We start from the raw sequence: 23,230 nt of genomic DNA, 5'->3' as shown, positions 1-23,230 counted from the left end.
TTTTCATTTTCTAGTTGTCATTTTCAGTTTCATTGTGCAATTTGCTTTTTAAGTTTGATGCTATGTTCTTTGCTGTAAATTTGCTGCTAAAACAAAGTCAGCTGTGTTTATTTGACTTTGTTAAGTCTCAATAATAATTTATAGTGGATTAGTATAGTTTCTTATGGCACTAAATACTTGTCAAAATATTCATGGTAAAGCAGAGGAGGAAGAAATAGATGTACAGATTAGTAACCATCTTAGTTTTCAGTTCAAAGTGTACTGGAAATGGTTAAACATCTTGTTACTCACTATGCTGGAGGCATATGAAAATTGGCTATCTGGAGAAGGGTTATATTACACCTTGGACACATTTGCTTGCATGGTAATCCTAACTTACTCTGACTAAATAAGATTTGATGAAGTGAACTCCATGACACTGAATGTCCTAGAGTGCCATTATCTTATAATACATCCTCTATCTTTTCTACCATATTGCTTGTCTGTATCAGAGCATCCTTGCTTATCATTTGGACAGCTGTCCAAAGTGCATGTCTCAAGAATAAAGTCCCTGGGAAATTTTCCATTTTTGAGAAAGAATTTTATGAGATTTGCATTTGTGATGCTTTTAAGAAAAACAATAATCATTTGTAATTGTTATATTGTAACTTAAAACATAAAAGGAAGAGAAGGGAGTTTTGATGCCAAAAGGTGATGGAAAAAGAATCAATGATAAGATTTGGTCATGTTGTTGTGTTGTCGTTTGCCGTCGAGTGGGCCCTGACTCAAAGCGACCCCTCCTTGGGTTTCTGAGGCAGTATCACTATGGAAGTAGGATTGCCCAACCTTCCTTCCAAGGAGTGGCTGGTGGGTTTGAATCACCAGCCTTCTGGTGAGCAGTCAAGTGCCTTAGGCACTATGCTACCAGATCAAGATTTGGTCATAGAAAACAGTATCATGTTTTGTTTTGTTATATATCTTGTTAAGGGAGAAAGAAGGCAGCTCAAAGAAAAATATATCCTTTAATACATCTGAGGTTTTTGTTTGTTTGTTTCCTTTTTGGTGCTCTGGTGACGTAGTGCCTAAGGCATTTGACTGCTAACCAGAAGGCTGGTGGTTCAAACCCACCAGCTACTCCATAGAAGGAAGATCAAGCAATCTATTTCCATAAAGATTTACCACCTCAGAAACCCAAAGGGGGTTGCTATAAGTCAGAATCGACTTGATGGTAGGGAGTTTGGTTTTGGTTTGTGTGTGAGAATTTGTTGTTAGTTGTTGTAAAGTTAGCTCTGACTCATGTTGACCTCATTTATAGCAAAATGAAATATTGCCTGATACTACACCATCTTCATGATCATTGGTATGTTTGCATCCATTGAAGTTGCCATTGTGTCAATCCATGTTAAGAGGTTTCCCTCATTTTTGCTGATCATGTGCCTTACCAAGCATGATGTCCTTTTCTAGCAATTACACTTTCTTGATGACATGTCCAACATTTTCTTGACTTATAATTGTCTTATTTCACACAGCATATTTTCCTTCAAGTTCATCCATGTTATGAGGTGTTTTGGGGATTCATCATTATTCTTTAATGTTGCATTTGTTCCACTGTTTGTACACCATACTTTATTTATCCATTCACCTATTGACGGGAACTTAGGCTGTTTCCATCTCTTTGCTATTGTGAATATTGCTGGGATGAACATGGGTGTGCACACATCTATTCATGTCCTGGCTCTCACTTCTTTAGGATATATACCCAGCAGTGAGATAGCTGGATCAAACAGTATTTATATTTTCAACTTTTTAAGGAAGCACCATACAATTTTCCACAGTTGTCACACCGTATTACAGTTTCACCAAAAGCTTATAAGAGTTCCAATTTCTCTAAACTCTTGCCAGCATTTATTGTTTTCTGTCTTTTTTGAACTTCGCTATTATCACTGGGGTGAAATGATGTCTCATTGTTGTTTTAATTTGCATCTCTCTGATGGCTAATGCTTGTGAACATCTCTTTCTGTTTTTGGTGGCCATCTGAATATCTTCTTTAGTGAAGTGTCTGTTCTTATTTTCTGCCTATTTTTTTTTAGTTGGATTGTCTTTTTGATGTTGAAGTGTTGAAGTTTTCCACCACTGTTAGTATTAAATCCCTTGTCAGATATATTCTTGTTAGTTTTTTTCCAAATCTGTAGGTTCTCTTTTCACTCTTTTGGAAAAATCTTTTGATGTGCATAATTATTTAATTTTTAGAAGGTCACAGTCATCTAGTTTATGTTCTGCTGTATGTGCATTTTTTGTTATGTTTTATCATCTATTTATGCCATAAATTAGGGCCCCTAAATTTGCCCCTATTTTTTCTATAATGGTCTTTATAGTTTTAAGTTTTATACTTAAGTGTTTGATGCACCTTGAGTCAGTTTTTGTATATGGTGTGAAGTGTGGGTCTTGTTTCATTTTGCAAATGGATATCCAGTTTTCTCAGCACCATTTGTTAAAAGAGACTGTCTTTTCCCCATTTAATTGATTAAGTGTTTTATCTTTTTGGTAGCTATTGTATATGTCATTGTTTTCCTTTTCAGAGATCTTTGTTGATGATTTTTGTATGTTTTGCTGATTTTTTTATGTTGATCTTGTACTCTGCCACTTCACTGAATATTTTAATTACTTCCAGTAATTTTCATGCTGAGTCTCTAGGGTTTTCTGTGTATAGGATCATATCATCTGCAAATGGAGATAGTTTTACTTCTATGCCAATAAAGATGCACTTTATTTCTCTTTCTTGCCTTATTTCCTTGACGAGGACTTTCAATACAACATTGAATAGGGGTGGTGATAGAGGTTATCCTTGTCTGGTTCCTGTTCTCAAGGGGAAGGCTTTAAGTCTCTCTCTGTGTTGAGAATGATGTTGGCTATGGGTTTGTGTATATGCCCTTAGTTATGTTGGGGAATTTCCCTTCTATTCTTAATTTTGCTGAGATTTTTTTGTCAGGAATTGTTTTTGGATTTTATCAAATGCCTTTTCTGCATTGATTGATAAGATCATGTGGTTCTTTCCCTTTATTTAAAATAAATTACATTGATTGTTTTTCTTCTGTTGAACCATCCTTGCATATCTAGTGTGAATCTCACTTGGTCATAATGTATTATTCTTTGGATGTAGTGTTGGATTCTATTGGCTAGGATTTTATTGATGATTTTTGCATCAACATTCATTATTATAATTTTCATTTTTAGTGGTGTCTTTGCTTGGCTTTGGTATCAAGGTTATCTTTACTTCATAAAATGAATTTGGGAGTTTTCCGTCCTTTACTATACTATCTGGAATAGTTTCTGTAGGATTGACTCCAGGTCTTCTCTGACTGTTGTAGAATTCTACAGTGAAGCTTCTTGGGCCAGGATATTGAGAGGTTTTTTTCTCTTTTTTTAATGACTTGTTCAATTTCTTCTTAAGTTGTGGGTCTGTTCAAATTTTCTGCCTCAGTCTGTGTTAGTTTAGGTAGGTCATATGTTTCTAGAATTTTGTCATTCTTTCTAAGTTGTCAAATTTGTTGGAGAACAGTGTTTCATAAAATTCTGTTATTATCTTTTTCATTTAATTTGGTTGTGTTGTGACGTCCTCCATTTCATTTCTTTTTCACATAATAATTTTCTTCTCTTTCTTTTCCTAGGTTAAATTTGCCAGGTTTTTTTTTTTTTGGTCAATTTTGTTAATCTTTTTGAAGAACTAACTTCTAGTCATTTTTATTCTTTCCATTGTTTTTCTGTTTCATTTATTTATGCATTAATCTTTATTATTTCCTTTCCTCTGAATACTGTAAGCTTTTTTGGATGCTCTTTTTCTAATTGCTGGGGTTGTTGTGTTAAGGTATTGATTTTGTTCTTTCTTATTTTCTGGTTTGTGCATTTATTGCTGTAAATTGACCTCTGAATACTGCTTTTGATACTTTGTGTTTTCATTCTCATTTGCATCTAGTATTTTTTTTTAATTTTGCATTTTATTTCTTCTGTTACTCAGTAGTTTTTGAGACTGTTGTTGTTAAATTTCCATGTATCCCCCCCTCAATCTTCCTATTTTTGATTTCTAATTTTAAAGTGTTGTGATCCAAGAATATGCTTTGTAATATTTCGATGTTTTGAAATTTATTGAAGCTTGCTTTGTGGCCTAACATATAATATATTGTTTTGGTTCTCTAGTGCTGCTGTAACAAAAATCACAGTGGATGACTTTCACCACAGGGATATATATTCTCTTACAGTTTAGGAGGCTAAAAGTCTGAGTTCAAAATAAACAGTCCCTCAACCTTGGTTTCAGCTCTGCCTCTTGCTCCTGGCCTACTGAAGCTGGAGGGTTCTCTTAGACAGCTGCTGGTTGCTGAGGCCGACAAAACCAAGGTTTACAAGTAAAATGGCACAGTCCTAAGATTATTAAGCAACATAGCAGGCCACTAGTTCAAGTTCAGAAAGAGTCCCAAGATCAGCAGGCAACATGGTAGACTGTTCAATGAAGACTCAGCTAATAGCAAGATCCAAGTGTGCCAAAAGCTCAGAGAACTTTCTCAAAGCTTCTTCTTATATACTGGAATCAGACCATATCTCTAGGGAGGCTACTCACAGTAGATTCCATCATAGAGTTGATTACCAGTCTCATCATGGGTAATCACAACATCCAGCTGCCCAGCCACTCAAAACCAGGCATAGCCAAGTTGACACATGACTTAACTACCACATAAATCCTGAAGAATTATCCATGTACACTAGAAAAGTATATTGTGTTTTTGTTGAGTGAAATGTTCTGTATATGTCTATAAAGCCTACTTGGTTGATTGCTTTGTTAAGATTCTCTGTATCTTTTTTGAGTTTCTTTCTAGTTATTCTGTCCTTCGTCAAAAGTGATGGGTTAAAATTTCCTGCGACAATTGTAGAATTGTCTATTTCTATTTTCAATTCTGTTAATATTTTGCTTTATTTATTTTGGAGCTCTTTCACTGAGCATTTAAAAAGAGGTCTGGTGGCATAGTGGGTAAGGCATTTTGCTACTAATCAGAAGGTGGGCAGTGCAAACCCAACAGCTGCTCTATGAGAGTAAAATGAGACAATCTACTTCCATAAAGATTTACTACCTTGGAAACTCAACAAGTGTCACTATGAGTTGGAATTGACTTGGTAGAAGTAGGTTATTGTTCGTTTGTTTATTTCATTGGATGCTTAGATATTTACTATGGTTATGTCCTCTTACCAGGTTGACATTTTCATCATTATATGCCCTTCCTTGTACATTATGCTGTTTTTTGCCTTGAAGTCTATTTTATCACTAATTAGTATTTCTATTCCTCCTCTTTTTTGTTTGCCATTTGCTTGATATATCTTTTTTTCCCATCCTTTGATTTTTAATTTATTTTTGTGTCTATGGTGAGTCTCTTATAGGCAGAATATTAATGAGTCCTGTTTTCTTATCCATTCTATCAGTCTCTTGCTCTTGACTAGTGAATTTAATACATTCACAGTCACTATAATTAATGATAGATATGAATTTACTGCTATTATTCTTTTGTGTTTTTTATTGTTGTGTTGATGGTTTCTTTCTTATGAACATTTTTCTGTGCTGAGTTCATTATATCAGATTTTCTTTTCATTTTCTTCATTGTCATTGATTTTGTGTTTACTAAGTTCTTCTGATTTCCTTCTTTCTTATTTTTGTTAAAAAAAAAAACAACTCAATTCTGACTCATAATGACCCCTGCTTGGGTTTCTGAGACAGTGTCTCTTCAGAAATCGATTGCCTAGTCTTTCTTCCGAGGAACGGCTGGTGGGCTTGAACTGCCAGCCTTCTAGTTAGCAGTCAAATGTCTTAGGCACTATGCCAACAGAGCTTCTTAATATACTTTATGATGATGGGACAATCTACTTCTGTAGTGATACTGCCTCGGAAACCCAAGGAGGGGTCGCTATGAGTTGGGGCCGACTCAATGGCACGTAACAACAACAGTGGTGTAGTGCCTAAGGCATTTGACTGCTAACCAGAAGGTTGGCGGTTCAAATTCATCAGCTGCTCCTCAGAGGGAAGACTGGGCAACTTATTTCTGTAGTGATACTGCCTTGGAAACCAAGGAGGGGTCGCAATGAGTCACATCTGATTTGACAGCAAGGAGTTTGGTATTTTTAGTTAAGTTTGAAACAATCTGTTCTATTATATTGATATTGTCCTGAGTTCCTCTCAACTTGGAAGTTCTTATACCATTTATTCCCTAATTTTGCTTTGCAGTTATAGTTCTCTATTTTCAGTCTTGTAAGCTTATTTTAATTTTGAGAATTCTTTTTTCTGGGTAGGTTTCTGGGTGATGTTCTTATATGTCTTAATATTAGATTGTTGTCTACCATTGTTGGTTTTCTATCCTAAGGATTCCCTTTAGCATTTCTGTTAAAATTGGTCTTGCTTTTTAAAATTCCCTTAATTTCTGCTTATCTCTAAATGTCCTAATTTTACCATCCTATTTTAAGGACAGTTTTGCTGGATATATAATTCTTGACTGGCAATTTTTTTCTTTCAAGGTTTTATATGTGTCGTCCCATTGCCTTCTTGCCTCCATGGTTTCTTCTGAGAAATCAGAGCTTAATTGTATTGATTGCTATTAAATTGATATATATTGTTCCACTTTTTGATTTTTAATTTACTTGTATCTTTGTGTTTATAGTGAATCTCTTTTATTCAATGTATTGAAGGGTCCTATTTTCTTACAGACTGTGCTACTCTCTTTCTCTTGACTGCTGCATTTAATACATTCACATTCAGTGCCTTTAATGACAGGCAGGAATTTATTGCTGTCATTCTTTTGTATTTTTCCCAAGCTGTTCTCAAGATTCTTTCTTTGTCTTTGGTTTTGGAAAGTTTGATTATGAAATGTCTTTGTGACTTTCTTTTGGAGTCTATCCTGCATGGTTTTTTTTTTGAGCTTCTTTGACTGATATCTTTTCATCTTTCAAGATATTAGGCAAGTTTTTCTGCTAGCAAGTCTTCTACAATTTTTGCTGTCCTTCCCTCCCCACCCACCCCACCCCGGTATTCCAATCATATGTACATTATTTCTCTTGATATCACACTATATAATATGTAGAGCTGGTGCAGGACCGGGAGGTGTTTCGTTCTGCAGTGCATAGGGTCACTATGAGTTGGAGATGACTCAACGGCACCTAACAACAACAACATATAATACTTAAGATTTCTTCATTAATTTTTCTGAATTTTCCTCATATAAACTGGTGTCTAGGGATTTGTCTTCTAGTTGGCTAATCTGTTCTTCAGTCACTTCAATTCTATACATTTGTCCTTCCAATGTGTTATCTATGCCTGTAATTCTAGTGTTAATCTTCTGTATTTCTAGTTAAGTTACTGTTTTTGTATCATTTCTAATTATCTATTTATTTTATTATTTTGTTCTTTATTGCTTTCCTGAATTCTTTAGGGTACAATCTGTCTTTTTGTTGATTTTTGTGTGTGTATGTGTGATTTCCTTGAGCACTTGGAAGGTGTTCTATTACCTATTCTTCCTTTGGAAAGTTTCCTAGTTCTTTATTTTGGTCATTTGCTTGTGCTATCTTTTCCTGTTTCTTTGTTTGAATTGAAGTTGTCTGTTATCTATGATGCATTTTGAAGCTACTGTTTTTATTTGTTGAATATGTGTTGGCTTGTTTCACCCTGATATTTTGTTTTGCTTTGTTTCAATCTATCTGGATGGGTGGGAAGGTGTGCTTTTTTTGTTTCGAGTCTGGCAACACTGGGGCATTCCTTACCTGTCTCTGGGTGGGTGGAATAACTGGTGGGAACATGGGCAAGGATCTCTGTTGGTCATGAAGAGGAACTGTGTGTGAGATAAGCAGGTGTTGTTCACTGTCTGTTATTGATCCACTGGTGCAAGAGCAGGTAGTGGTACCTGGCCATTGAGTGAGGTGGTTGGTGGTAGGTTTAGTAGTTATGGCTGACTAGTGGGGAGTTGATGTCTGTCTCCCATTGGATGGAACAGAAAAAGAAGAAATAGAAAAACTAAAAAGTAAGAAAATGAGGTGGATGAGAAGAAAAATTGGTAAAAACAAAAGAAGAAGATAAAGATGGAGAAATAAACAAAAAAAGGAATAAAAAGTGAAAAAAAAAAAGAGAAGAAAAGAAAGGGTGAAAAAAGAAAAAGAGGAAAGGCCATTGTAGTTATGGTCAGCCAATAGCAATGGCATCTGACAGGAATTCACAGGAATGCATGGCTGTAGAAGTGGGAGGAAGCTGACAGGAGTGAGCATCTCTGAGAAAAGAGGTTACAGGGGTGAGTCTCTTGCTTCAGTGAGAGGAAGACCTGTTGGTGACACGTATGCAGGCAGGCTCAGCTGCAGACTCTGACTCTGTTTGTTTGTGACACATCATGTTGGGTGTTTGGACTGCTGAGGAGGAGGCCAAGGAACCAAGTGGGTGGGGCGTGGCCAGGGGAGTGTATCCTTAATCACCAGATTGATGGGGGCTGGAAGATGGTTCACTCCTAATCACCAGGAAGGTGTGCTTGTTAGAGCTGAGAATGTACCTCTCCAGTCACAGTTCATTGCTGTGGGCCCGGTGCCTTTCTGGGCACACACAGCTGATTATCTAGCTCCTGCCCAGACTTGATTAAGTGGAGGGCCACCCGGAGTCTAGCATTTCCAACTGCCACCCTACAGGCATTCCTCTAGCAAGGGCCCCCAACCCAAATGACTAGTGTTTACTAGCAAGAAGTTGTTTCATTATGCTTTTCTGGCTCCCTCCTCATTCTGTGGTTACCTGTGCCACTGGAAATCTGGCCTATTTCCCTTCCCAGATCTAGCATGTATTCTGCTCACTTTGATTCCCTCCAGATCTGTTCTGATTATGTGTCTATTGTATGGTGGACTCTGGGAAGTTAGTTTCTCTTCACTCATACATGATATGCCTCAATATTGTCATATTTCATTGATTTCTGTCATCTTCACTCTTCCTGGTCACTGTCTTGCTCCATGGGCCTTTCCAATCACCACTCAGTCTAATTCTTTATATTCTCATTTGATGTTCAGAGTTTCACTTTCAACATTTTTATGTATTTCACTCAGTTTTTCTGGGTCTCTGTTGTAGAGGGATTTGGCAAAGTGTGTTAGCAGGATGACATCTTGTCTCTGCCATACAAGTCCCTTTTTGAGTCTCTGCTTTCAAGACTTTTGGATATATCTAGGGGTGGAATTCTGAGCTGTATGGTAGTTCTATTGTTAGTTTTTTTTTTAGGAACCATCACAGCTTTCCACAATAGCGGTACCATTTTGCACTGCTATCAGTAGTAGAAAAGGATTCCAATTTTCCCATATCCTTGCCAACATTTGCCATTTATTTATTTATTTATTTTCTCTTAGTCATCTTACTGTGAGTGGAATTGTATCTCACTGTGGTTTTGATTTGCATCTCTCTGATCTTTTCATGTGTTTGGTGACCATTCTCTTTAGTGAAATGTCTATTTAACTCCTTTGCCCATTTTGTGATTGTGTTGTCTTTTTGTTATTAAGTTTTCAAAGTTTTATATATATTTTTGTTATTAGACTCTTATCAGATACATGCCACCACTCCTCTGTCAGTTTTTCATACTATGGTGGCTTGCATGTTACTATGAGGCTAGACGCTATGCCACTGGTATTTCAAATACCAGTAACGTCACCCATGATGGACAGGTTTTAGTGGAGCTTCCAGACTAAGACAGACTAGGAAGAAGGAAGGGGCCATCTACTCTTCAGAGAATTGGCCAGTGAAAACCTTGTATTTATGTACAAGATTGTATTTATGTACATTGCTACAGTGAAACATTGTCTGATCTATTGCTGGAAAACTTTATAAATAGTCCTGAAACATTGATGTAGGGCCAGAAGATGAGCCTCTTAGGTCAGAAGGCATTCAAAATATGACTGGTAAAGAGTTGACTCCTCAAAGAGTTGACCTTAATGATGTGGATAGAGTAAAGTTTTTGGAACTTCCATTTGCTGACAGAGCATGACTCACAATGGGAATAAACAGCTGCAAACATCCATTAATAATTGGAAGATGGAATATACAAAGTACAAATTTAGCAAAATTGGAGGATGTCAAAAATGAAATGGAATGCATAAAAATTGATAGCCTAGGCATTAGTAAGCTGAAATAGATTGGTTTTGGTCATTTTGATCAGACAATCATATGATCTACTATGCTGAGAATGACAAATTGAAAAGGAATGGTGTCACATTCATTGTCAAAAAGAATGTTTCAAGATCTATCCTGAAGTACAGTACTGTCAGTGATAAGATAATATTCATATGCCTACAAGAAATACCAGTTAATACTACTATTATTTAAATTTACACACCAACCACAAAAGCCAGAGATGAGGAAATTTAAGATTTTTACCAATATCTGCAGTCTGAAATTGACCAAACAAGCCCTCAAGATGTATTGATTATCACTGGACTTGGAATGCAAAAGTTGGAAACAAAGATGAATCACCAGTAGCTGGAAAATATGGTCTTGGTGATAGAAATGATGTCAGAGATGACATCATAGAATTTTGAGTGACAAATGATTTTTTAATTCCAGGAACCTTTTTCAATATAAATGATCGCTATGCACATGGACCTCATCAGATGAAATACATACACAGGCATCAGATCCACTGCAGCTGTGCAAAGAGGCAGTGGAGAAGATCAATATCATCAGTGAAAACAAGGCCAGGAGCTGACTATGGAACTTGCTTATATCCAAGTTCAAGTTGAAACTGAAGAAAATTAAAAGAAGTCCATGAGTGCTAATATATGACCTTGATTATATCCCACCTGAATTTAGAGACCCTCTGAGGTATAGACTTGATGCATTGAACACCAACAACCAAAAACCAGATGAATTGTGTGGTGACATTAAGAAAACATTATAGGGGACCTCCAGTAAGATGGAGGAATAGGCAGACAAGTGACACAGACCCTCTTCAACAAAGAAAAGAAAAACCAGTTGACAGAGAAACAGAAGATAATCCTGGAACCCTGGGCTTTGAAAGGAACTACATAGAAGTGGATTAGGCACCAACTAATGGAAAAACCTGAATGAAAACAGTGAGTACAGAGATGGTTGGAGCTGTGGGTTGTTAGCTATTCTGATGAGACCAACAGCCTGAATATTTCCAAGTGATGTTGGGACCTGAGAATTGACCTAAAAAAGATCAGCCCTGGTCACCGAGGGCTGCAAGGATGATTGCGCTGGTGGCCTATGACTAGGAAGGGAAACAGCAAGTAGGGAAACAACCTAAGCTGTTGACTTTCTGCCATCCGGAAGGTGCAGCCATTTTGATTCTTCACACATGTCAGCCATTTTGGATATTTAAAGTGACCAAGGGCATAGCCATTTTGAATGTTTATAAGTGGTGGTCATTTTGGATATTTAAAGTGATCAAGGGCACAGCCATTTTGAATCTTTACAAGTGGCAACCATTTTGGATTTTAAAGTGATAGCATTCTCATTCAGATTACAGGGACCTAAAAATAGGCTTTGTTTGCCAAGATCAGCAGGAACATATGAGAGGCTGACAACAGGGAAGGAGACAGGTGGTGAGTGTATGAGTGCTGTCAACTAGTGAGTAGAGGAGCACAGTACCCTGCTTGTGTAGATAACATATAAACAAAACAAAGAAAATGAAAATTGTGGGCCAGTCATTCCAACATACAATCACCAATTAAATATAAACACAAAAATGCCTTGGAGACAGCAGAGTATCACAGTCCACACAAAGAAGCAAGATAAAGAAGGAGAAACAAGGGACCAAGGTATAGACACAATATACATCCCTGAGGAAGATGCAGCATTGGAACACCCTGATAAGGAATTCAAAAGAATTATATTTAGGTATCTTCAATGAATTGAGAGATAGATCAAGGAGAACACAGAGAACACCCTAGACAATTTCAAAAGACAATACAAGAACAAAATGACAAAATAAATGAAATATTAGAAATAATACAAAATCTACACACGGAAATCCAAAAGATTAATACTAAATTTTCAGAAATAGATAAGATATTGAATGAGCAAAGGAGCAGAATTGAATCAATAGAAGACAGAATTAGTGAGATGGAAGGCAAATATCTGAACACTTCTTTGGAAAGGGAAAAATCAGAAAAAAGATCAAAACAAAATGAAGAAAGCCTAAGGTTCATGAGAGATACCATCAAAAGGAATAACCTATATGTAACTGGAATTCTAAAACAGGAAGAGACCAATTAAACCACAGAGAAAATTGTTGAAGATTTGTTGGAAGAGAATTTTCTGGGTGTGATGAAAGATGAAAATATATCCATTCAGGAAGTCCAACAAACCCCAAACAGGACAGACCTCAAAAGAAAATCACCCAGACATATCATCATCAAACTTACCAAAACCAGAGACAAAGAAAGAATCATGAGAGCAGCATAGGAAAAACAAAAAGTTACCTACAAGGGGCAACCAATAAAACTAAGCTTGGATTTCTCGACAGAAACCATGCAGGTGAGAAGACAATGGGATTGTATATATAAAACTCAGAAAGAGAAAAATTTCCAACCAAGAATATGTACCCAGAAAAATTTTCCCTCACATATGATGGTGAAATTAGGACATTTCTAGATAAGCAGAAATTAAGGGAATTTGTTAAAAGCAGACCATCCTTACAAGAGATGCCAAAGGGAGTCCTTTGGACAGAGAAGCAACAACAGCCAACAACAACTGACCATTAACACATATGATGATAGAACCCAGAAACCAATCTAGCTATGGAAGTATCCAAAGTAAATAAGACTACAAGATTGTAAACAGGGAACCAGAGACATCAAAAAAGAGGACCAGAAAGTGATAACACAATTCATAAGCAAAACAAGCTCAGCATTGAAAATTATATGGAACAAAGAAGTCGACACCACAGAAAAAGCACATAACAAAAATGACAGCAACAAATTCATATTTACTGATAATTACATATCTGGCAAGGGACTTATCTCTAAGATTTATAGCAGAAGAGTGGATGACCAAACGATGGTACATACACACAATGGAATGCTATGCAGCACTAAAGAATAATGTAGAGTCTGCAAAACACTGCATAATATGGATGAACTTGGAGGACATTATGCTGAGTGACATAAGTCAATCACAGAATGAAAAACATAATATTAGTTGGTTATTGTGGAGAATCAAGGAAGGGTTTATATGTGGAAGGAGGCTTTCTTTGTTGGTTGCCAGGGGTAGGAGAGGAGGGGAGGGAACACTGACAAAAAAAAAATGCATTGACCCATGTCACTTTAGTTTTGTGTATTTCACTGTATATAAATTATATTTCAATAAAATGCACTTAAAGAGAGAGAGGGGGAGACAGAGAACATTATACATGAAGAGAGCAAAATGTCATTAAAAAGACAGGAAAGGAAGAAAAGATCAAAATGAATGTCAGAAGAAACTCTGAAACTTGCTCTTGAATGGAGAGTAGCTAAAGCAAATGGAAGAAATGACATGATAAAAGAGCTGAACAGAAGATTTGAAAGAGCAGCTTGAGAAGACAAAGCCAATTACTATAATGAAATGTGCAAAGAGCAGGAGTTAGAAAACCCAAAGGGAAGAACATGTTCGGCATTTCTCAAGCTGAAAGAACTGAGGAAAAAAAATTAAGCCTCGAGTTGCAATATTGAAAGATTCTATGGGCAATATATTGAATGATGCAGGAAATGTCAAAAGAAGATGGAAGGAATACAGAGTTACTGTACAAAACAGAACTGGTCAGTGTTCACCTATCTCAGGAGGTGGCAAATGATCAACAAATAGTGGGACTGAAAGAAGAAGTTCAAGCAGCACTGAAGGAATTGCAAAAAAAACAAGGCTCCAAGAATTGAAGGAATATCCAATGAGATGTTTCAGAAAATGGATGTCACACTGGAAGCACTTACTCTTCTATGCCAAATAATTTGGAAGATGGCTACCTGACCAATTGACTGGAATATATCCCCATTTGTACCCATTCCAAAGAAAGGTGATCCAACAGAATGTGGAAAGTATCAGACAATATCATTAGTATCACACGGAAGTAAAATTTTGCTGAACATTGCAGCAGTATGGTAGCACTATACTAGCCCTGGTAAGTATTTTATTCTCTTAGATGCTATCATAAATGAAATTATTTCCCTGATATCCCTTTTAGATTTCTCATTGCTGATATGTACAGAAACCCAATTAATTTTGTTTGTTGACCTTGTACCCTACAACTTTGCTAATTTCTCTATTAGCTCTAGAAGTTTTCTTGTGGACTCTGGGATTTTTTTTTTTTTTTTTATATATAGGATCATATCATCTGTGAATAGAGATTATTTTACTTCTTTTCCAATCTGGATAACTTTTATTTATTTTTCTTGTCATATCACTCTGGCTAAATCTTCTAATACAATATTGAATAGAAGTGGTGAGAGCAGGCACCCTTGTCTTGTTCTCAATTTCAAAGGGAAAGCTCTCAGTATTTCTCTATGAAGTATTATGTTAGTTGTTGGCTTTTCATATATGCCTTGAATCATATTGTGGAATTCTCTTCTATTCCAATCTTCTTTAGTGTTTTCTTCAAGAAGTGATGTTGGATTTTATCAAATGCTTTTTCTCTGTCCACAGTGGTGATCACATGTTTCTTTTCCTTTGTTCTATGAACGGGGTGCATTGCTTTGATTGATTTTCTAATGTTGAATCATCCCTACATGCCTGGAGAAATTCCACTTGGCCATGGTGTATGACTCTTTTCATGCTGTTGGATTCTGTTCACTTGATTTTGCTGAGGATTTTTGCATCTATATCTGTAAGATACTTTGGCCTGTATTTTTCTTTTCTTGTTGTGTCTTTGTCTGGTTTGGGTGTCAGGGTTATGTTTGCTTCATAGAATGTATTAGGGAGTATTCCTTTGTTCTTTATGTTTTGGAAGAGTTTAAACAGTGTTCATGTCAGTTCTTTAAATATTTGATAGAATTCCTTAGTGGAACCACCTTGTCCAGGGCTTTCTTTTGCTGAGATGTTGTTGATCACTGATTCAATCTCTTCACTTGTTGTGGGTCTGTTGAGACTTTCTATTTCCTCTTGAGTCAGTTTGTTGCCGTTCTGTTGTTCACAATATTCTGTCATAGTTCTCTTTATTTCTATTGTATCAGTTGTAGGATCCCTTCTTTCATTTTTTAGTTTGGTTATTTGCAACTTTTCTCTTCTTTTCTTTATTAGTCTAGTTAACAGTTTGTCAATTTTATTGATCTTTTCAAAAAACAACTTCTGATTTTTGATTGTTATTCTTGATTGATATTATTTTTCTATTTTTAATTTTTTCATTGTTTTTTTCGGCTCTGTATCTTTGTCATTTCCCTTCTTCTGGTAGGGTTTAGGATTAGTTTTCCTTTCTCTTTCTAGTTGATGCAGTTTTCAAGTTAGGCTGTGAATTTGAGATCTTTTTTCTGTTTTTATTTAGGCATTCATTGCTAGAAGTTTCCGTTGATTGCTGTCTTTGCTGCATCTGTAAGTTTTTATACATTGTGCTTTCATTTTCATTTGACTCCAAGAAATTTGTTATTTCTCTTTTGATCTCTTGCTTTAGCCATTGGTAGTTTAAATAGTGTGTTGTTTAATTTCCATAGATTTATGTATTCTCTAGGTTTTTTTTTTTTTTTTCTTTAACTGTTACTGATTTCTAGTTTCACTCTGTATGGTTAGAGAAAATACTTTGTATGATTTCATTTTTTTTACCTTTATCAAGACTTGTTTTGAGACCTAAAATGTGGTCTATCCATCTGCACTGGAGTAGAATGCATATTGTGTTGTATTCAGGTAGAGTATTCTATAAGCAAATGTTAAGTCTAGTTGGTTTACAGTGTCATTCAGTGTTCTGGTTACCTAGTGCCACTCTGACAGGAATATACCACAAATGGGATAGCCTTAACAAACAGGAGTTTATTCTTATGATTTGAAGTCCAAGTTCAAAGTGCCAGGCTCTAGGGGCTGGGTGAAAGCCCCTCAACCTTGTGGTCCAGCTCTGCCTCCTGCTCCTGGCCCACTGGAGCTAGAGGCATTTCTTTACTTAGACAGCTGCTGAGAAGCTGTCTGAGAAGACACTCAGAAGCTGCTGAGAAGACAGAGGCTGAGAAGCCCCAAGGTTGACAAGTAAAAAGGCACAGTCCCAATGTTACCAAACTACACAGCAGGTCATTAACTTAAGTTCATTGTAAGTCTCAAGGTCAGCAGAGCATAGCAGGCTACTGAGCAATGACACGGCTATATGCAGGGTCCAAGCACGTCATAGGCTAGAGACCATTCTCAAAACTTCTCCTTATATACAGGAAGCAGACCACATACCCAAAGGCAGCTACTCAGCTGCTCATAGTAGATTCCACCATGGAGTTGATTACCAGTCTCATCATGGGGAATAACTACCACCAGCTGCCCAGCCACTCAACCAGGCCCAGCCAAGTTGACACACAAGCATAACTACCACATTCAGATTCTCTGTTTCCTTGAACACTTTTCTACATATGTTGTCCAATATTGAAAGTGGTGTAGTGAGATCTCCAATTATTATCATGTTGTTGCTGTTGTTATATGTGCCATCGAATTGGACCCAACTCATAGCAACCCCTCCTTGAGTTTCCGAGACAGTATTACTAGGGAAGTAGATTGCCCAACCTTCCTTCTGAGGAGTGGTTGGTGGGTTTGAACCTCCAGCCTTCTGGTTAGCAATCAAGTGCCTTAGGCACTACGCTACCAGAGCTCCTATTATTATCCTAGTACTATTTATTTCTCCCTTCAATTCTATTAGTGTTTGCTTTATATATTTATGTACCCTGATGTTGGGTGCATATATATTTATGATTGTTAAATCTTCTTGCTAATTGACACTTTTATCACTGTATAATGTCCATCTTTGTCTCTCCTGACAGATCTTGTCTTAAAGTCTACTTTGTCTTATATTAAGATTGCCACTCCAGCTCTCTTTTGGTTATTATTTGTATGGAATTTTTTTTTTATCCTTGAATTTAAGGTGTATATACTGTAGACAGCATATAGTTGTATCATTTGTTTGTTTTTTCTCCATTCTGTCACACACTGCCTTTTGATTGGAGTATTTAGGCCATTTACATCCACTGTAATTACTGTGTGAAGTGACTTCTGCCATTTTGTTCATTAGTTATTTTATTTATTCATTTATTCTTTGTGTGTCTTAAGCCTTCCTTTTCTTTGTCCTTTAGTACTTTTTGCTTTCATGTTTTGTTGATTTATTTTAGTGAGCCTTTTGGGTTCCCTTTTCTTTTGTGTATGTTTTTTTTAAATATATTTTCTAGTAAGTTACCATGAATATTAAATTTAAAAGCTTGTATTTATGACATTCTTGGGCAAGTTGGTACCAACTTAATTTCAGAAACATACAAGAAATTCTATATCTATGCCCTTCCTCTACATACCCCCCCCTTTTTGTTGTTTTTATGATTATTACATCTTTGAATTTCATGTGCCCTGTAACATAATTTTATCTTTGTGCTTGATATATTTGTTATTAAAACACATGAAGGACAAAATATTAAAATGTTTAAGTGTGACTAATTCATTACTGGCCTTTGTATTTGTCCGTGCATTTCCCTTCATTTGAGATCTTTGTTTTTTGTGTATAGCATTAAATTATTATCAAATGTCTTTTCCATCTACAAAACTCCATTAGTATTTTATTTTGTAGGATTGGACTGGGGGATAGGAACTCTCTCAGCTTCTGTTTTTCTGAGAATGTATTCATTTCACTTTCATTGTTGAAGGATAGTTGGTATAATATTCTTGGTTGATAGCTTTTTCTTTCAGAAGTTTAAATATATCATTTCATTGCCTTCTGGCCTGCAATGTTTCTAAGGAGAAATTGGCACTTAATCTTTTAGGACATCCTTTGTATGTGACTTCTTGCTTCTCTCTCACTGCTATCAAAATTCTCTCTTTATCTTTAATATTTGAGAACTCAACTATGATGTATCTTGGTGTAGATGTCCTTGGGTTTATCCTGGTAGGGGTTCTTTGAGCCTCTTGAGTTTATTGATTCAAGTCTTTCTGGAATTCCCATGATGCATATATTAGGTCTTTTGTTGTTGTCTCATAAATTCTTAAATTGTGTTCAGCCTTCTTGAGCTTCCATTGTTGATGCTCTTCAGCATCTATAATTTTTATTTTCTTCTGGCTAATTAAATCTATTGTGAATTTCTTTTATTGTGGTTCTCATTTCCGTTATTGTCCTTTTTATTTGCAATATCTCTCTTTTTAGATCCTCATTTTGTTCTTGCATTATTTTCCTTATTTCTTTTAGCCCTCTGTGTCTTCACTTAGCTCTTTAATTAATTTTAATGTTGCTGTATTATATTCTTACATTTTTTTCCATTATTTGGTCATCCCTAGATGCACTTTTATTCTCCTTGTCATGTTCATTTGGATGGCCCATTGTTTCATTTTTCTTTGTGTGCCTTATGATTTTTTGTTGGGCCATGGAATTTTTGAGGGTGTTAACTTTCTCAGTTTTCCCCAGTATTTGGTATTTTTGCCTGTACCTTTCTGCTAGAAACTCTTAGTTGGGCAGATCCTTCTGCCTTTGCTTGCTGTTTCTTCTTCCACTCTATATTTCTTTCTCTCTCCCTGGTTAATTAGTATTTGAAAGTTCCAGATCTTGTTTTTCAATTTTCAGTCTCTCCCAAATACACCAGAGAACACACTATGGTCAGTCCGGTGGGCACTGCCACTTAGGTGGGATATCATGTACTAAACAATCTACACCAGTGGGTGCAGTCCCCTTTCTTTGTTTATTACTCTCTTCAATTTTCTGTCTCTTCAACCATGTATTCAGTCAGAAAATTCACACACACACAGCATATTTTGGAGCTGGATGGTACCATCAAGTTTTGCTCAAGATTCCCTTCCTTGCTTTTTGTGGTCTATTTATATCTGAGCTAGCATTCAGGGGGAGCACAGCTAGACTCCAAATACCACCATTCCCCATTTGTGGGCAGACTGACTACAGTGTGTTCTCTGGTGTGTTTGGGAGAGACTGAAAGTTGAAAAAACAGGATCTGGAACTTTCAAACCCCAGTTAACCAGGGAGGGAGAAGGAGGTATCATAGAGTGGAAGAAGCAATAGTAAGCAAAGGCAGAAGGCTCTTTCCTACTAAGAATTTCTGGCAGAAAGTAGTACAAACAAAAATGACAAATACTAGGGGAAACTAGGAAAGTTAACACCCTCAAAAATGCCAATGACCCAATGCCATATTTGTACCCATCCCAAAGAAAGGTGATCCCGCAGAATGTGGAAATTATCAAACAATCAATCTTCAATGTCGCCCACAAGTAAAATCTTACTGAAGGTAATTCAAAAATGGTTACAGCAGTATGTTGACAGAGAACTTCCAGAAATGCAAGCTAGATACAGAAGAGGACATGGAATGAGGAATATCATTGCTGGTGTCAGATAGATCTTGGATCAAAACAAAGAATACCAGAAAGATGTTTACTTGTGTTTTATTGACTATGCAAAAGCATTCAATTGTGTGAATCATAACAAATTGTGGGTAACATTGAGAAGAATGGGAATTCTAGAACACTAAATTGTACTCATGAGGAAACTGTATAGACCAGGAGGCTGTCATTTGAACAGAACAAGGGGACAATGCATGGTTTAAAATCAAGAAGGGAGTGTGACATGGTTGTATCCTTTCACCATATTTATTCAATCTCTATGCTGAGCTAATAATCTGAGAAGCTAGACTATATGAAGAGGAACATAGCATCAGGGTTAGAGGAAGAATCATTAACAACCTGCGATATGCTGACAACACAACTTTGCTTGCTGAAAGTGAGAATGACTTGAAACACTAATGAAGACTGCAGTATGGATTGCATCTCAATTTAAAGAAAACAAAAATCCTCACCACTGGGCCAATAAGCAGCATCATGATGAATGGACAAAAGATTGAAGTTGTCAAAACTTCATATTACTTGGTTCTACAATCGATGCCAATGGAAGCAGCAGTCAAGATATCAGACAACATATAACACTGGACAAATCAGCTGCAAAAGACCTCTTTCAAGTGCTGAAGAGCAAAGATGTCTCCTTAAGGACTAAGGTGTGCCTGACACAAGCCATCATATTTTTAATCACCTCATATCATGAAAGAGCTGGACAATGAATAAGGAAGACTGATGAAGAGCTGATGCTTTTGAGTTGTGGTGCTGGCAAAGAATGTTGAAATACCATGGACTGCTAAAAGAACTAAGAAATCTGTCTTGGATGAAGTGCAGCCATAATGCTCTTTGAAAGCCAGAATGGCCAGACTTCATCTCACCTACTTTGGTCATTTTGTAAGAAGAGACCATTCCTTGGAGAAGGATACCATGCTTGGTAAAGTGGAAGGTCAATGAAAAAAGGGAAGACCCTCAACAAGATGGATGGACACAATGGCTACAATGATGGGCTCAGGTATGGCAGCGATGGTGGAGCTGGCACAGAACCAGTCAGTGTTTCATTCTGCTGTGCATGGGGTTGCTATGAGTCAGAGATAACTCAATGACACCTAACAACAGCAACAACAAGAAGTAGGCTCTTCTCCATTTCAGGAGGAGGAGGAGCTGACACTCCCCAGAAATAGCTCTGAGATATCTGTCTTGTTGATTTCAGAGCCCCAGTGGCCCTGTGGTGGTTGGGGAACAGCCTCCACTTAAGGACCCACTTCCTGATTCCACTGTTGGGAACCTTCTGTAGGAATTCATATCAGTCCAGCAGCCAACAGTTACTGGTTGGGGAGAGGGTAGTCACATTTTGAATGGATTCCCAGGGAAGTCTGCCTTGTTGCTTGCTAGGAGAGTCTACCCTATATTATATTGGCTGTGAATGTATCCTCCACTCAAGATGCCAACTTTCTAGCACACAGAACCCTCAGTCAGCAATCCTCAGTGCTGACTATAAGGCAGACCAGACAAGGAGGTCATTCCTGTTGGTTTCAGAGGCCTGGATTTGGGGCACACATGGAGGTAGGTGGAATGTTGTCTATGGGAGCAGATTATATTGTGGGGGCCTTCTTCAGCAGTTTAAAACAATCTGGCAACCAATAATTACGAGGTGGGGAAGGGAATTTCATGTTGTTTTTGTTGTTATGTGTTGTTGAGTCGGACTCGATTCATAGTGACCCGTCTTCGGGTTTCTGAGGCGGTATCACTACAGAAGTGGATTGCCCAACCTTCCTTCCGAGGAGTGGCTGGTGGGTTTGAACTGCCAGCCTTCTGGTTAGCAGTCAAGTGCCTTAGGCACCATGCTACCAGAGCATACTCTGGTCAAATCCCCAAGAAGATCTGCCCATAGTAATGAGTCCCCCTGCTAGATTGTTGGCTATGAGTAGAAACTCTGAGACTCTTGCTTCCTAACACACAGCAGTCTCAGTCAGTAGTCCTCAGCACCAACTGCAAGGGGGCAGACTAATCCTAATTGATCCCCAGGGAAATTGGTCCTCTTGGTTTCAGAGGCCATGGGGTTTGCAGGAAGGCTTGCAGAGTGCTGACTATGGGAGCATGTTTGCAGGTGACACTGTCCAGGTGGAGGAGGGGCTGTCAGGCACCAGATCGACCCCTGGGGAAGTCTTCCTTGTTGAATTTAAGGCAGAAGTTTGGGGTCTTGTCTCTTTGAAAAGGCATAGAGCTGTGGTGGTATTTTGGTTACTTCGTACTGCTCTAACAGAAAACACCACAGGTATATGGCTTTAACAAACAGGAGTTTATTCTCTTACAGTTTTGGAGGCTAGAAGTCCAAGTTCAAAGTGCCAGGCTCTAGGGGCTGGGTGAAAGATTCTCGACCTTAGTCTTCAGCTCTGCCTCTTGCTCCCAACACACTGAAGCTGGAGGTTTTCTTCACTCAGGCAGCTGCTGGATGCTGAGGCTGACAAACCAAGGTTGACAAGTAAAAAGGCACAGTCCTGATATCACCAGACCACACTGTAGGCCATTGATTCAAGTCCACTAAGAGCCCCAAGATCTGAAGACAACATGGCAGGCAACTGAATAACGACTGCTACGTGCAGGATTCAAGCATGCCAAAAGCTACAGACCATTCCTAAAGCTTTTTCTTATACGCTGAGAGTAGACCACGTCCGTAAGGCAGCTACTCAGTTGTTCACAGTGGATTCTACCATGGAGTTGATTACCAGTCTCATCATAGGGAATAATACTACATCCAGCTGCCCAGCCACTGAAAACCAGGCCTAACCAAGTTGACACATAACCTTAACTACCACAGATGGTTAGGGAAGCAGGCTCTTTTTCTAAGGCCACTAACCCAGTTCACAGCAACTGGTAGCCCACGTGGTTGGGGTAGGGGCAGGGACAGTGGAAGAAAGTTTTCTTACTGTATGTCTCATTGCTGATTTGTTGATTCTTGCCTGTCTGCAGTTCCTCACTGCTTTCCTCTGCTCCCTGATTCAAAGTCTTTCAAAGCTAATTACTGTTTCCTTGTTGTATTTGTGTGTTGAGGGGGGAGGCAGGAGCTGGAATAACTATTTGTTTATGCTGCTATCTTCCCAGAATTCTAACATCTATTTAGATTTTTGCATCAAGAGTTTATTTTCCTCACTAAAAATCATTAAAATTGTTTTTTTACAAAATGCACTTTCCTTGATTGTCATGGAAAAACACATTCTGAAATTGTTTCCCACTATTGTTATATAGCCTATTATAAAGAACTGTAAGTAGAACCTGGATGAAAATCATTCCTCAAATCCCTTTATATCAAATTGGTTTTCTCTTATGCTTTGGTTTAATAATAGGAATTCTCAGCTTTGTTTCTTTCTGTTATCTTTTGCTCTTGCTTTCATTTAGACATTTTATTTAGACAAATAGAGAAAAAAATGAGAAAAAGAGTTTTAAAATTTATCATAAAAAGGAAAAGGAATTAATAAAACAAAAATTTATGAAACTGATATTATTTATCTCTATTATAGAGGCAAACCAAACTTACTGGACATGGGCTCTTTGATGATCAAACCAATTCAGCGTGTGATGAAATACCCCTTATTACTGTGTGAACTTCGGAATTCTACCCCTCCTTCTCATCCAGATTACAGAGCATTGGAGGATGCATTTGCTGCTGTGAAAGACATAAATGTAAATATCAATGAACTTAAAAGGAGGAAAGATTTAGGTAAGGAGAGGTATGAT

The 23,230-nt window shown here is 37.4% G+C and overlaps 1 protein-coding gene across 1 annotated transcript in view; it reads left to right on the top strand.

Moving 5' to 3' along the window:
* ARHGEF38 (Rho guanine nucleotide exchange factor 38) overlaps window positions 1-23,230 on the top strand; it is a 257,682-nt gene that overhangs the window by 146,847 nt on the left and 87,605 nt on the right. Inside the window, exon 6 of the mRNA XM_007948295.2 lies at window positions 23,014-23,213. Within this exon, the coding sequence (XP_007946486.1) occupies window positions 23,014-23,213 (200 nt within the window). The remainder of the gene's footprint in view (window positions 1-23,013; window positions 23,214-23,230) is intronic.

Source organism: Orycteropus afer, unplaced genomic scaffold (genome assembly GCF_000298275.1).
Source record: "Orycteropus afer afer isolate SDZICR_OR568_19922 unplaced genomic scaffold, OryAfe1.0 scaffold00211, whole genome shotgun sequence".
Classification (NCBI taxonomy): Eukaryota; Metazoa; Chordata; class Mammalia; order Tubulidentata; family Orycteropodidae; genus Orycteropus; species Orycteropus afer.
The sequence above is the reverse complement of the archived record's forward strand: the minus strand, read 5'-3'. Positions and strand labels throughout refer to the sequence as shown.